This window comes from Drosophila persimilis, unplaced genomic scaffold (genome assembly GCF_003286085.1).
Source record: "Drosophila persimilis strain 14011-0111.01,24,50 unplaced genomic scaffold, DperRS2 tig00000002-arrow-pilon, whole genome shotgun sequence".
In the NCBI taxonomy this organism is placed as follows: domain Eukaryota; kingdom Metazoa; phylum Arthropoda; class Insecta; order Diptera; family Drosophilidae; genus Drosophila; species Drosophila persimilis.
Window position 1 is genome coordinate 5,204,827 of NW_020825289.1, and position 11,749 is coordinate 5,216,575.

The 11,749-nt window shown below is 49.9% G+C and overlaps 4 protein-coding genes across 4 annotated transcripts; 3 read left to right on the top strand and 1 right to left on the bottom strand.

The window, feature by feature from the left end:
* Window positions 1-208: 208 nt before the first annotated feature.
* Window positions 209-2,479, top strand: LOC6589985 (maltase A3). The gene is made up of 6 exons (XM_002015701.2): window positions 209-440; window positions 496-956; window positions 1,012-1,464; window positions 1,524-1,978; window positions 2,032-2,175; window positions 2,235-2,479. Exons 1-6 carry the CDS (start codon window positions 227-229, stop codon window positions 2,401-2,403), a joined length of 1,896 nt encoding a protein of 631 aa, XP_002015737.2. The 5' UTR covers window positions 209-226; the 3' UTR covers window positions 2,404-2,479.
* A 55-nt stretch (window positions 2,480-2,534) lies between these two features.
* On the top strand, window positions 2,535-4,547 carry LOC6589986 (maltase A3). Its single transcript, XM_002015702.2, has 3 exons — window positions 2,535-3,704; window positions 3,764-4,359; window positions 4,420-4,547. The coding sequence occupies exons 1-3, from the start codon at window positions 2,550-2,552 to the stop codon at window positions 4,484-4,486; spliced, it is 1,818 nt and encodes a 605-aa protein (XP_002015738.1). The 5' UTR covers window positions 2,535-2,549; the 3' UTR covers window positions 4,487-4,547.
* Window positions 4,548-7,013: 2,466 nt separating this feature from the next.
* LOC6589987 (maltase A1) lies at window positions 7,014-9,103 on the bottom strand. Its single transcript, XM_002015703.2, has 3 exons — window positions 7,536-9,103; window positions 7,332-7,475; window positions 7,014-7,247 (listed from the first exon to the last, which is right to left on the bottom strand). Exons 1-3 carry the CDS (start codon window positions 9,086-9,088, stop codon window positions 7,181-7,183), a joined length of 1,764 nt encoding a protein of 587 aa, XP_002015739.1. The 5' UTR covers window positions 9,089-9,103; the 3' UTR covers window positions 7,014-7,180.
* A 408-nt stretch (window positions 9,104-9,511) lies between these two features.
* On the top strand, window positions 9,512-11,740 carry LOC6589988 (maltase A1). Its single transcript, XM_002015704.2, has 4 exons — window positions 9,512-10,657; window positions 10,723-11,177; window positions 11,232-11,375; window positions 11,432-11,740. Exons 1-4 carry the CDS (start codon window positions 9,527-9,529, stop codon window positions 11,496-11,498), a joined length of 1,797 nt encoding a protein of 598 aa, XP_002015740.1. The 5' UTR covers window positions 9,512-9,526; the 3' UTR covers window positions 11,499-11,740.
* The last annotated feature ends 9 nt before the right edge of the window (window positions 11,741-11,749 follow it).

The following is an 11,749-nucleotide window of genomic DNA, read 5'->3' on the forward strand; positions in this document are numbered from 1 at the left end:
ATGTGATCTAGTTACTGTATGCTCTAGGGAGATTGCACTGTACTATGCTCTCTCGCTGACCGCACGTCAAGCGACTAAGCGAGCAATCGCTCTCTTTCTCTTTACATAATTATATTTCGTATAAATATGTTTCGCACTCGATGCGATCCACCAGTTGCTGCTTTTGTTTGTTCAGTTCTTGTTCTAGTAATACATATTAGCAAATCTTTTATAAGGCAGTCCATCAATGATGATTAAACACCGCTCGGTCGCTGTGGCCCTAGTGCTGCTGCAGCTTCTAGCTGTGGTGCAGGGCCAGCCCTTTCCCAATTACCACGCGAATTTCGTGGACCTCGAGGAGCAGGCAGCGGAACTGAAGTGGTGGCAGACCGGGGCCTTTTATCAAATCTATCCAAGGTCATTTAAAGACAGCAACGGCGACGGCGTGGGCGACCTGAATGGTGAGAATATAGTGTTGAAGAGAGGTCAGCTAATAATGCGAATGCCATTGCGCAGGCATCTCGGAGAGGCTGTCATACCTCAAGGAGCTGGGCATTACGGCCACCTGGCTGTCCCCGATCTTCACCTCGCCTATGGCCGATTTTGGCTATGACATTGCCAACTTTACGGAGATAGCTTCCATCTTTGGGACCATGGCAGATTTCGAGAATTTGATGAAGGTGGCCAAGCAGCTGAACATCAAAATAATTCTCGATTTCGTGCCCAACCACTCGAGCGACGAATGCGAGTGGTTTAAGCGCTCTGCGGCCGGAGATCCAGAATTCAAGGACTTCTACGTGTGGCATCCCGGGCGCATGGTGAACGGCACTCGCCATCCCCCGAGCAACTGGATCAGTGTGTTCCGTGGTTCCGCCTGGCAGTGGCACGAGGGCCGACAAGAGTACTATTTACATCAGTTTGTGCAGAAGCAGCCGGATCTTAACTATCGCAATCCCAAAGTGCGGGAGGCCATGAATGTGAGTGGATATCGTGAGTTAGCAGATTTTCTTATAAACTTTGGATCCCTTTCAGAATGTACTACGCTTTTGGCTGGGCAAGGGCGTCTCCGGCTTTCGCATCGACGCAGTGCCACATGTATTTGAGATGGCGCCCGATTCACAGAATCAGTACCGCGATGAGCCCCGCAATGACTGGGACAATGATCCCGAAGACTACGGCTATCTGCAGCACATCTACACCGTCGATCAACCCGAGACGATTGACCTCGTCTACTCGTGGCGTGCGGTACTGGATGAGTTTCAGCGAAAGAACGGTGGCGAGGAGCGCATCTTAATGGCCGAGACCTATTCACCCATTGATATCGTCATGCAGTACTACGGCAATGCCACGGCCGAGGGCGCTCAGCTGCCGTTCAACTTTCTGCTGATAAGTGAGCTGACGAACTCATCCAATGCCGGGGAATATGCCAGCACCGTGAAGAAGTGGCTCCAACATATGCCTAAAGGCCGTACCGCAAATTGGGTGGTGAGTGGACGTCCCTGTTTTACGGTACCAATAGTCCTTAATCCGTTTTGTGTTACCAGCTGGGCAACCATGACAAGCCGAGAGTGGGCTCCCGTCTGGGCAGGGATCGTATAGACATGCTGAATATTCTGATTGCCACTCTGCCCGGAGCCAGTGTGACCTACCAGGGCGAAGAGCTGGGGATGACAGACGTGTGGATCTCCTGGAAGGACACTGTCGATCCCTCCGCCTGCAACACCAACCCAAGCATCTACGAGCAGTTCTCACGTGATCCGGAACGTACTCCCTTCCAATGGAGCGATGCCACTGATGCGGGATTCAGTAATGCCAGCAAGACGTGGCTCCCCATTGGAGAGGATTACAGGCAGATCAACGTGAATCTGGAAGAGACCCAGCCTCTGAGCCACCTGAATGTCTACAAACAGCTTTGGAAGCTTAGAAAGCAGGCGAAAACCATGCAGCGGGGAGACACTGACGTGAAGGCCCTAAGTGGCGCTGTTTTGGGCGTGAAAAGGTGAGAAAACTCCTTCACCAATTTGGCTTAATAGTAATGAAAGGTCTTTGCAGATATCTCAAAAATGACGTCACATTTGTGACTGTGCTGAATATCTACGATGGAGTGGCGACCGTCAACCTGCAGCAGAGCTTCTCAGATTTGCCCGCACAGCTGCAAGTTGTTCTGGTCACAGAGCGATCCAAAGTCAAAGTGGGGTAAGTTATTTCTTTGAAATTATTAATTACAGGACTGATAAAATACTTTTCTGCGGCAGCGATCTCATCAATTCCACCTCTGTTCAATTGCAACCCAAGGATTCACTTGTACTTCAATCAACCTCTTCGTACTTTGCTTATGCCACCAACGGAGAGATTCGTCATCTGCCGGTGCTCGGTATTTATCTCTGGTTGGCTCAAGTGGCGCTCTATCTCACCCACCGGTAAATTTCCACACGTGATTCCAGCAGCTGTCGATTAATTAAGCACTCAAAATAAAAAAAACACTCGTACGAGAACTCAAGCTTATCGCCAGATTACTTTAGAGACGAGCTATAAAAGGGGACTCCAGTATTGGGGCTTCTCAGTCAGTCATGACGTTTCTACACAACTTATTGGTAACTATTCTCCTCTTGGGGCTGTACTGCGCGGCCGGCGACGCTGCTGCCATAGATCTCAGCCTTGATTCGTACCAAGAGAGGGCGGCGGCATCAACGGAGGAGACGCGGGACTGGTGGCAGGTTGCCCAGTTCTATCAGATCTATCCACGATCCTATAAGGACTCTGATGGCGATGGCGTTGGCGATCTGCAGGGCATCATATCGAAGCTGGACTACCTTAAGGAGATCGGAGTCACGGCCACTTGGCTGTCACCCATTTTCACCTCACCAATGGTAGACTTTGGCTACGATATCTCCGACTTCTTTGACATCCAGCCAGAATATGGCACACTGGACGATTTCGACCAGCTTGTAGCTGAGGCCAAGAAACGGAACATCAAGATCATCCTTGACTTTGTCCCGAATCATTCGAGTGACGAGAACGACTGGTTCAAGAAGTCAGTCAAGAGGGAGAAGGGCTACGAGGACTACTACATGTGGCACGATGGCTATGTCAACTCCACCACTGGGCAGCGAGAGCCGCCCTCTAACTGGCTACAGGCTTTCCGTGGCAGTGCGTGGGAGTGGAACGAGGAGCGGCAACAGTACTACCTTCACCAGTTCGCCGTGCAGCAGCCCGATCTCAACTACCGCAATCCCCTGGTGGTGGCACAAATGAAGCGTGTGCTGACCTACTGGCTGGATCGGGGCGTTGCCGGTTTCCGCATGGATGCCGTCCCCTGGTGCTTTGAGTCCCTGCCCGATGCCAATGGACGCTATCCAGACGAGCCGCTGAGCGGCTACACAGATGATCCTGATAATCCGGCCTACCTGAAGCACATTCACACCCAGGATCTGCGCGAGACGGTAGAGATGGTCTTTCAGTGGAGGACACTCTTGGACGATTACCAGCGCGTCCATGGTGGAGACACGCGCGTCATTATGGTGGAGACCTACTCTCAGCTGGACTACGTAATGCAGTTTTACGGCAATCGAACAGCCAAAGGAGCAGAGATTCCATTCAACTTCCAATTCATTGTGGGCGGAAATGGGGATAAGAACAATACTGAACTCACTGCAGGCGGATTTGTGAAGATTATCAAGAGTTGGCTGGGACAAATACCCGCCGGAAAGACGGCTAACTGGGTGGTAAGTGCTCGAACACGCTTCAAGATCCGCAAGCTTCTGAATGCTGCATTTTCTTTAAGATGGGAAACCACGATCAGCGTCGCGTGGGGAGTCGATATGGCGAGGATCGGATTGACCTAATGAACATGCTGCAGATGTTCCTTCCTGGCGTGAGTATCACCTACCAGGGCGAGGAGCTGGGCATGACAGATCTCGACATCAGCTGGGAGGACACGCGCGATCCGTCGGCCTGCAACTCCAACGCGGATATCTACGAGGAATTCACACGCGACCCGGGCAGAACGCCCTTCCAGTGGAGCGATGAGGCAAACGCCGGTTTCTCCACTAACAGTAACACCTGGCTGCCGATAAACCCCAACTACTTGACCATCAACGCCAAGACGGAGAACGCCTCCACTACCAGCCACCTGAGCCTGTACAAGCAATTGGTGCAGTTGCGTCAGCTGAAGACCCTGCAGCTTGGTTCCACAAGGTATGCCAATGTGGGTGACAATGTGCTGGCCATCAAGCGATCGCTGACTGGACAACCCGCCATGGTGCTAGTGGCCAATGTGCTGGACACCAAGGTCACGGGTGTGGATGTGGCCGGTGTACTGTATGCCTCCGGCAACTACAAGATCAAGGTGTCCAATCCCCAGGCCCAGGCATCTGCGGGGTAAGCTCTCAGCCATTATCATCTAATGTTTCTACTAATATACTGACTTTGTCTCTACAGCGACAGCGTTACTCTCAGCAGCCTCTCTCTGGAACCATACGCGGCCCTTATTTTGGAGTCGGTGTAGAGTATTCCATATCTAATCATAAGTTCAAAAAGCAAAAAATACAGACACACGCGCACATTTTCTCGTATTCGTATTTGGGCGAACGACATTGGACAACTTTTCAATTTAAGGTCGTATTCTTGGCCAACTTATTACAAATTATGAGGGAACTTCGTCCTCACTCAAGGACGAGCCCGTGGGCGTGGAGAGAAAGAAATTCCATTAGACGTGATTGATAAGACACACAAATCACGCATCCGAAGCGTTGCCTCCCTGTCAAAAAAAGACCCGATAGACCACAGAAGGTGTCGCGGAAATGAGGCAAGCAGCTTGTGTGTGTGCGTGGGGGGTGTGATTCTGTGGGTACTCAACGTTGGTGAGAGTAACAAGCTACTGGGAGAGTAACTTTTGACTGCTTGGCTTTTTAATTTACTCATACAAAATTAAGTAAAATTACAATGAATTTTCAACTTCGTTGGCGCGAAAGCTGCAACATTGAAGGAACAAAGAACTTACCAACTTAAGGATGCTCTTAAAAATAGTTCGTATCAAACAGAACTGCAAAATCATTGTTAACGCTTTCCCAGCCTCATCGCACGGGCCGTTCGCGACAATTGGTCTGTCATCAGCGTGTCCTCTGTGGGATTCACTGTTAACCCAGCAGAAACGCAACGTGAGAGGCATTCCGAATGCCTCCGAATCTGGGCGAGCATAAGTCAACCCTTTGGCCAACAGTTATGAGCCCTGTTTGTGGTGCAATTAACGAGGGCCGCCAGCGAGTAAATGAGCTTCCAGCTCCAGCTCCTGTTCGTACCTGGCCCGCTGGCACGTGCCGATCCAGAAACCTCAGCCAGACAATCCCATCAGCGGCTCACCCCTGGACATCCTGGCGAAACTCAAATATGAGGCCTTTCTGGCAAACATTATTAATATGCAAACGTTGTAGGAGCTGCGAATACGTTAACTAAATGTACAAGAGGACAGCTCTGGGCGCTTTTCCGGGTGCCCCGATTACAACGAACTTAATGCTTTTTAAAAAGTTTTTCAATAGGAAGAGTCACAAAGTTTTTGCCGGTCCTATGCCATCGGAACTGTAAATCTGCGGAAATCATCTTAAATGTAATGATTTCTGTGCGTTTTTAAGCTTCTCAAGCTCTCTCTTTGGGAAATTACCTTCATTATCTGTACGAAAATGAAATGCACAAAAAGGCTGAAGACTGCCATCAGGTGGGACTCCTCTCTGCCACCGAATCCGTCTGTCATGCGGTTTCCATTTTCACAATTTAATATCTTTTAAGGTTTCTGGTCACGTGCTTAAGGGTGAAGTGGCTCAGTGCATTCACATCTCCTGCCGCTGCTTTGTGTCTGTGACCTTTTTAATGGGCTGACGGGTCACGCAGCCATTTACACGATTCTTTTTTATTCATTTTTGCGCCCGGCCTGATACAGACTGCTAATTTTTTGGCCGAATCCCATAATACCATTAAATCGAAATCACATAAATCGGACCTTAAAACCTGGATTTTTTGGCATAAAAAACTAAATCGGGTGCCTAAACTCCATGATGTTTAGTTTTTGACTCGAAATTGGAAAGGAATCTGTGGTTCGGTGCTACAGTATCCCTTTTCCCACTCTTTAAGGTACAAAATGCGTAAAAGGTGTCAGGCAACACCTTAAACCATTTTATATTATTACCTTTTCCACGAAATTCAATCTCGTAATTGTTATCAAAACTAATCGCACGTGAAATCCACTCAAATCAGGTATATACTCGCCTTGTAGATGGACTGGGAACCCAAGAAGTTCAGGCACTGACAGTCTCTTCTCCCACCCAAGTCAGGCTTGGGCAAAACAATTTGGAATATTCGAAAAATCTTTGATACCAGCAACTGTGTCGTATACTTAACGTGAAGACTCTTCCAAAGCGAGTCTACCAATTACCATGTGTAAACGCAATTTAATTATTTATAACGCAATTGAAGTTTTTCTTTCGGTTGACTTGCAAATGGGTTGCTATAGGACTTATCGGAGAGATTCGTAATCGATCGCCCTTAAAGCATGTGCCGCCGACCCCACTTAGGAAACTCATCGAGCCACTCTCGACGGTTTCGACTTCAAAGAGCACCCCCAAGCCGGGGACCAGGACCACAACCAGAAGAAGGACCAGAACCAGAACCAGCACCCCTGCCCAGACCAGACAGTGTTGTTTTATGGGCCTAGTCTCTGGTTGGCGTCTGTATTTACTCTTGTACATTGTGCCACACATACTGGCATAACCCGACTGACTCATGGGTTCTTTTTAAACACACAAAGTATAAAATACAAAATACTCACCGAATACAGAGAATGGATGGATGGAGGGAGACTTGTGCTTGACTTTAATTTGTGTGTAAACACTTTAAATGGCGAACCCCGGCATTCCCGAGCGGGAATTAACAGAGTACTCGGGGCACTTCAGCCCCATCCGGCGGCAGCAAGGGATGCGGATGTACCCGTAGCAGTTTGTGTGTGTGTGTGTGTGTGTGTGTGTGTGTGTGTGTGTGTGTGGTGGAGTGGTTTGTTTGTTTTTTCTGTACTTATTCATTTATTTATGCAAGCCGCGGCATATTTGCTTTGAGTCAAAGATAAAAGTATTTCTGAAGTGAGTGCGATGGGAAATCGCATCAGTAAAGGGGCTCAATCGAACCCGGAAAAGGCTCAGCTGCTTCAATTGATTCATATGGTGCTCAACACTAAGGCCTCACCGGCAGCCAGACTCAGCTCATACACCTCGAACAATGCGCTGAAGGGATTGACAAAAGAGAGAGAGAGAGAGAGAGAGAGACTCAGCGTGTTTTAGAAACTACTGTAGGCAAGACTTTCTTACTTCTCCTTTTTGGAGGACTGCAGGCTGCGTATGAGCAGATTGAGATGCGTTGGCAAGGTCTTGTCGAACTCGTAGAGATCCACTGTGATTCCCTTGCTGGCCAAATTGGCCACATAAACGATGGACTCGGAGCCAGAGAGGTAGCTTGGAAGAGGAAAAACGTTACATTAAACTGGTAGGACTCCCCTTGGATCACTCCCTCACCGTTTCACTACGAACACATTCTCTTTGAGCACCCCATACTTCGTTGATCCTTTCTGCAGTGTCGTTGATGTTTTCCTGAGCTCCACCAGCGCCTTGTAGATCTTCAGATGGGAACGCTCGGCCGAGGACTCCGTCTCCACATTTACAGTGGCGTAGTCCGGGGCCAGAGGAAGCCAGGTCTTCTGGGCCGTTGAAAAGCCCGCATTTGTGCCGCTCGTCCAATGGAAGGGAGTGCGGGAGGGATCGCGGGTGAACTGCTCGTAGATATCGGCATTGGAGTTGCATGCAGCCGGATCTTGTGTGTCCTCCCAGCTGATCTCGCCATCAGTCATTGCCAGCTCCTCGCCCTGGTAGGTCACGCTGGCCCCCGGCAGGATCATCACCAGCATGTTCATGGCGTCCGCATTGGCCGCTCCATAGCGACTGGCTGCCCGCCGCTGATCGTGATTGCCGATCACCCAATTGGCCGTGCGACCCGGGGGCAGGTTATTAAGCCAGCTGTCCACGGCTGTCTTGATGGAGCTCGCGGAGACGCCGTCGCTGGCGGGCCCCGTAATCAGGTTGAAGTTGAAGGGCAGGTGGGCGCCTTCCACGGAGCGATTACCGTAGAACTGCATGGTGTAGGCGGGAGGTGCGTAAGTTTCAATCAGCAGGACCCTCGTGTCGCCGCCATGAATGCGCTGGTAGTCGTCCATCACCACTCGCCACTGGTAGGCCATGTCGATGGTCTCCGCTCGGTTCTCGATGAGGTCGCTCTTCAAGTAATTGCGAGCGTCGACGTCGTCTGTCAACCCACTGACCTCCTCGTCCGCATACTGTCCGTTCTCATCTGTTTCAATCTCAAAGAGCACTGGAACCGCATCACAGCGAAAGCCAGCCACCCCAAGGTCCAACCAGTACCTCAAAACCCTCTTCATCTGTTCCACCACCAGAGGATTACGGTAGTTGAGATCCGCTTGTTGCACCGCAAACTGGTGCAAGTAGTACTGCTGCCGCACATCGTTCCACTCCCAGGCACTGCCACGGAAGGCCTGTAGCCAGTTGGAGGGCGGTTCCCTCTTTCCCGTCTCAGCATTCACCTTTCCGTCGTGCCACACGTAGTAGTCCTCGTAGCCCTTCTCCCTTTTCACCGACTTTTTGAACCACTCGTTCTCGTCACTGGAGTGGTTTGGGACAAAGTCCAGTATGATCTTCAAATCCAATTCTTTGGCTTTCTTGATCAACGCTCGGAAGTCGTCCAGAGTTCCGTACTCTGGCTGGATGTCGAAGAAGTCGGAAATGTCGTAGCCAAAGTCCACCATCGGTGAGGTGAAAATGGGTGACAGCCAGGCGGCAGTCACGCCCAGATCTTTGAGGTATTCCAGTTTGCTCGTGATGCCATTCAGGTCTCCGATGCCATCACCGTCTGAGTCCATAAATGATCTTGGATAGATCTGATAGAACTGCGCCGTTTCCCACCAATCCTTGCTCTTCACCGCCGCTGACAAGCATGGATTCGCCAGGACTGCCAGGCAGAGGAGTGTACTGAGAAGATTTAGTCGTGCTCTGTGCATTTTATTAACTTGTTGGGAAACCCAAAGCTGTCTCTTTTATATGAATGCGATCAGGCCATAGCAGGCTGATTGTATGAGTTCAAATGATAAGCGTACATCAAGTACTTGGCCTCCATTGTATAACTGGCAAAACACTCAAGAGTCCAATATTTGCTGATTCCCCAGAAAAAGCGAATGCTGTATGCACTTACACAATGTATGAAATAACTATGGACGAAATTTTGACAAAGATTAGCACTTATTTTTCCCTGCGCTACTGAGCTACTGCCCTGAAGATAAAGGCGGGATACCCCACCACACAAGACACCGTTCTTCAAAGCTCTTCAGCCACACTACTTTGGTATTTTCCTTTTCAGAGCTTATCTAACCTTCGAGTATGTGTTAGCTGGAGGGTCTACGAGTATAAAAGCCCAAAGAAGAGCCGGAGCGTCGTATATAATGTCTGTGACTGGGAACCAAACTGTGATCCGGCTGCGGCTGGGGCTCTTGACTCTGCTGTTGTTTGCCATTGGCCAAGGTCAGGGCTGTCAAGTGCAGAGCTCTGGAGCAGCGGAGACCAAAGACTGGTGGGAGACAGCGCAATTCTATCAGATCTATCCACGATCTTTCAAGGACTCGGACGGTGATGGCATTGGGGACTTGAATGGCATCACGAGCAAGCTGGAATACCTCAAGGATCTGGGCGTGACTGCCGCCTGGCTGTCACCCATCTTTGCCTCGCCCATGGTGGACTTTGGATACGACATTTCCGACTTCTTCGACATCCAGCCAGAGTACGGAACTCTGGACGACTTCCGAGCGTTGATCAAGAAAGCCAAAGAATTGGATCTGAAGATCATACTGGACTTTGTTCCAAATCACTCAAGTGACGAGAACGAGTGGTTTAAAAAGTCGGTGAAAAGGGAGAAGGGCTACGAGGACTACTACGTGTGGCACGACGGAAAGGTGAATGCTGAGACGGGAAAGAGGGAGCCACCGACCAACTGGCTGCAGTATTTCCGTGGCACAGCCTGGGAGTGGAACGAGGAGCGACAGCAGTACTATCTGCACCAGTTTGCAGTGCAGCAGCCCGATCTCAACTACCGTAATCCTCTGGTGGTGGAGCAGATGAAGCGGGTGCTTCGCTACTGGCTGAACGAGGGCGTGGCTGGCTTCCGCTGCGATGCACTTCCGCCTCTATTCGAGGTCCTGCCCGATGCAGATGGTCAGTACCCCGATGAGACTGTGACAGGAGCCACTGATGATCCAGATGATCGGGACTATCTGACCACGACGTACATTGAAGACAGGCCAGAGTCCATAGACATGGTTTACCAATGGCGCACGGTGCTGGACGACCACAAAAGGATATATGGGGGCGACTCGAGTGTCCTTCTTATAGAGACCTACTCTGCTGCCTGGTTCACCATGCAGTTCTATGGCAATCGGACGACGGAGGGTGCCCACCTGCCCTTCAACTTCAACCTGATAACGGTGATGGATCAGAAGGGTCTAAGTGCCCAGACAGTTCAGGAGGCAATCGACTTGTGGCTGAAGAATATGCCCGCTGGGCGAACGCCCAATTGGGTGGTATGTTGAGGGTCTCTCTAGATAGTAGGTGTAGTAATTCACGATCCCCATTCCATTTCATGTAGCTGGGAAACCACGACAAGCGACGAGCAGCCAGTCGATATGGAGTGGACCACATTGATGGCATGAACATGCTAGTGATGATCCTGCCAGGGGCAAGTGTGACATACCAGGGCGAGGAGATCGGCATGACCGATGGCGAGATCAGCTGGGAGGACACTGTGGATCCTTGGGGCTGCAACTCCAATCCGGATATCTACGAGATGTACACTCGGGATCCCGAGCGAACGCCATTCCAGTGGACGGGTGGCAGCAATGCGGGCTTCACCGATGGACCCACCACCTGGCTGCCCTTGGCGGGCGACTACGAGACGGTCAATGTGGAGACAGAACTGGCGGCAGAACATTCCCATCTGAAGATCTACAAGATGCTGGTGGCTCTACGCAAATCATCAAAGACCCTGCAGAACGGATCCACCAAGTATCTGGCTCTAACCGAGGACATATTTGTGGTTCGACGGTGAGTGAAATCGTTCTCAAGTGGAGTAAAAAACCTGATGTTTTATTTACTTAGATCGCTCGCCAACTCTCCCACTATTGTGGGTGTAATCAACTTTGGCTCCGAGACCAAAACTATTGACTTGCGGGAGTTCGACAAGAATCTGTCTGGGAACTTGCAGCTGCTCGTCCGCAGTCTGGCCTCCACCAAGTCCGAAGGGTAAGTTTGATTATATTCCAGAAGGAATGTGGAGTTAATAAATATCCCCTTCATAGAACTACCTTCAGCGCTCAAATGCTGAGCGTGGATCCAGCTGAAGCCTTGGTTCTGACCACCCAATGAAAGGAGAGGACATGAATCACGAAGTATTTTATTTCCATTGATATCAGCTGTAGTTCTGATTTATTCGTAAATATGTATACTCATGGTTAATAATATATTATTGTTATTGTTATTAGCTACGAATTAAGTGATCAACCAACGGGAAAGACATTCAAAAATGTTCATTTGATTTCGTTTGCTTATTTATGTACACGTAACGCAACACACACAGAGATTCAAATACATTGCACTAACTTCTTGAACTCTCATCA

What these genes read in the sequence shown, in the direction of transcription:
- LOC6589985 (XM_002015701.2), top strand. Translation starts at nt 227, where the DNA reads ATGATGATTAAACACCGCTCGGTCGCTGTGGCCCTAGTGCTGCTGCAG. An exon ending in GCCGTACCGCAAATTGGGTG is followed by an intron (nt 1,465 to 1,523) that starts GTGAGTGGACGT and finishes TTGTGTTACCAG; the next exon opens with CTGGGCAACCATGACAAGCC. An exon ending in CGATCCAAAGTCAAAGTGGG is followed by an intron (nt 2,176 to 2,234) that starts GTAAGTTATTTC and finishes TTTCTGCGGCAG; the next exon opens with CGATCTCATCAATTCCACCT.
- LOC6589987 (XM_002015703.2), bottom strand. Translation starts at nt 9,088, where the DNA reads ATGCACAGAGCACGACTAAATCTTCTCAGTACACTCCTCTGCCTGGCA. An exon ending in AATGTGTTCGTAGTGAAACG is followed by an intron (nt 7,476 to 7,535) that starts GTGAGGGAGTGA and finishes TCCTCTTCCAAG; the next exon opens with CTACCTCTCTGGCTCCGAGT. An exon ending in CAGTCCTCCAAAAAGGAGAA is followed by an intron (nt 7,248 to 7,331) that starts GTAAGAAAGTCT and finishes CAATCCCTTCAG; the next exon opens with CGCATTGTTCGAGGTGTATG.
- LOC6589986 (XM_002015702.2), top strand. Translation starts at nt 2,550, where the DNA reads ATGACGTTTCTACACAACTTATTGGTAACTATTCTCCTCTTGGGGCTG. An exon ending in GAAAGACGGCTAACTGGGTG is followed by an intron (nt 3,705 to 3,763) that starts GTAAGTGCTCGA and finishes ATTTTCTTTAAG; the next exon opens with ATGGGAAACCACGATCAGCG. An exon ending in CAGGCCCAGGCATCTGCGGG is followed by an intron (nt 4,360 to 4,419) that starts GTAAGCTCTCAG and finishes TTGTCTCTACAG; the next exon opens with CGACAGCGTTACTCTCAGCA.
- LOC6589988 (XM_002015704.2), top strand. Translation starts at nt 9,527, where the DNA reads ATGTCTGTGACTGGGAACCAAACTGTGATCCGGCTGCGGCTGGGGCTC. An exon ending in GACATATTTGTGGTTCGACG is followed by an intron (nt 11,178 to 11,231) that starts GTGAGTGAAATC and finishes TTATTTACTTAG; the next exon opens with ATCGCTCGCCAACTCTCCCA. An exon ending in GCCTCCACCAAGTCCGAAGG is followed by an intron (nt 11,376 to 11,431) that starts GTAAGTTTGATT and finishes TCCCCTTCATAG; the next exon opens with AACTACCTTCAGCGCTCAAA.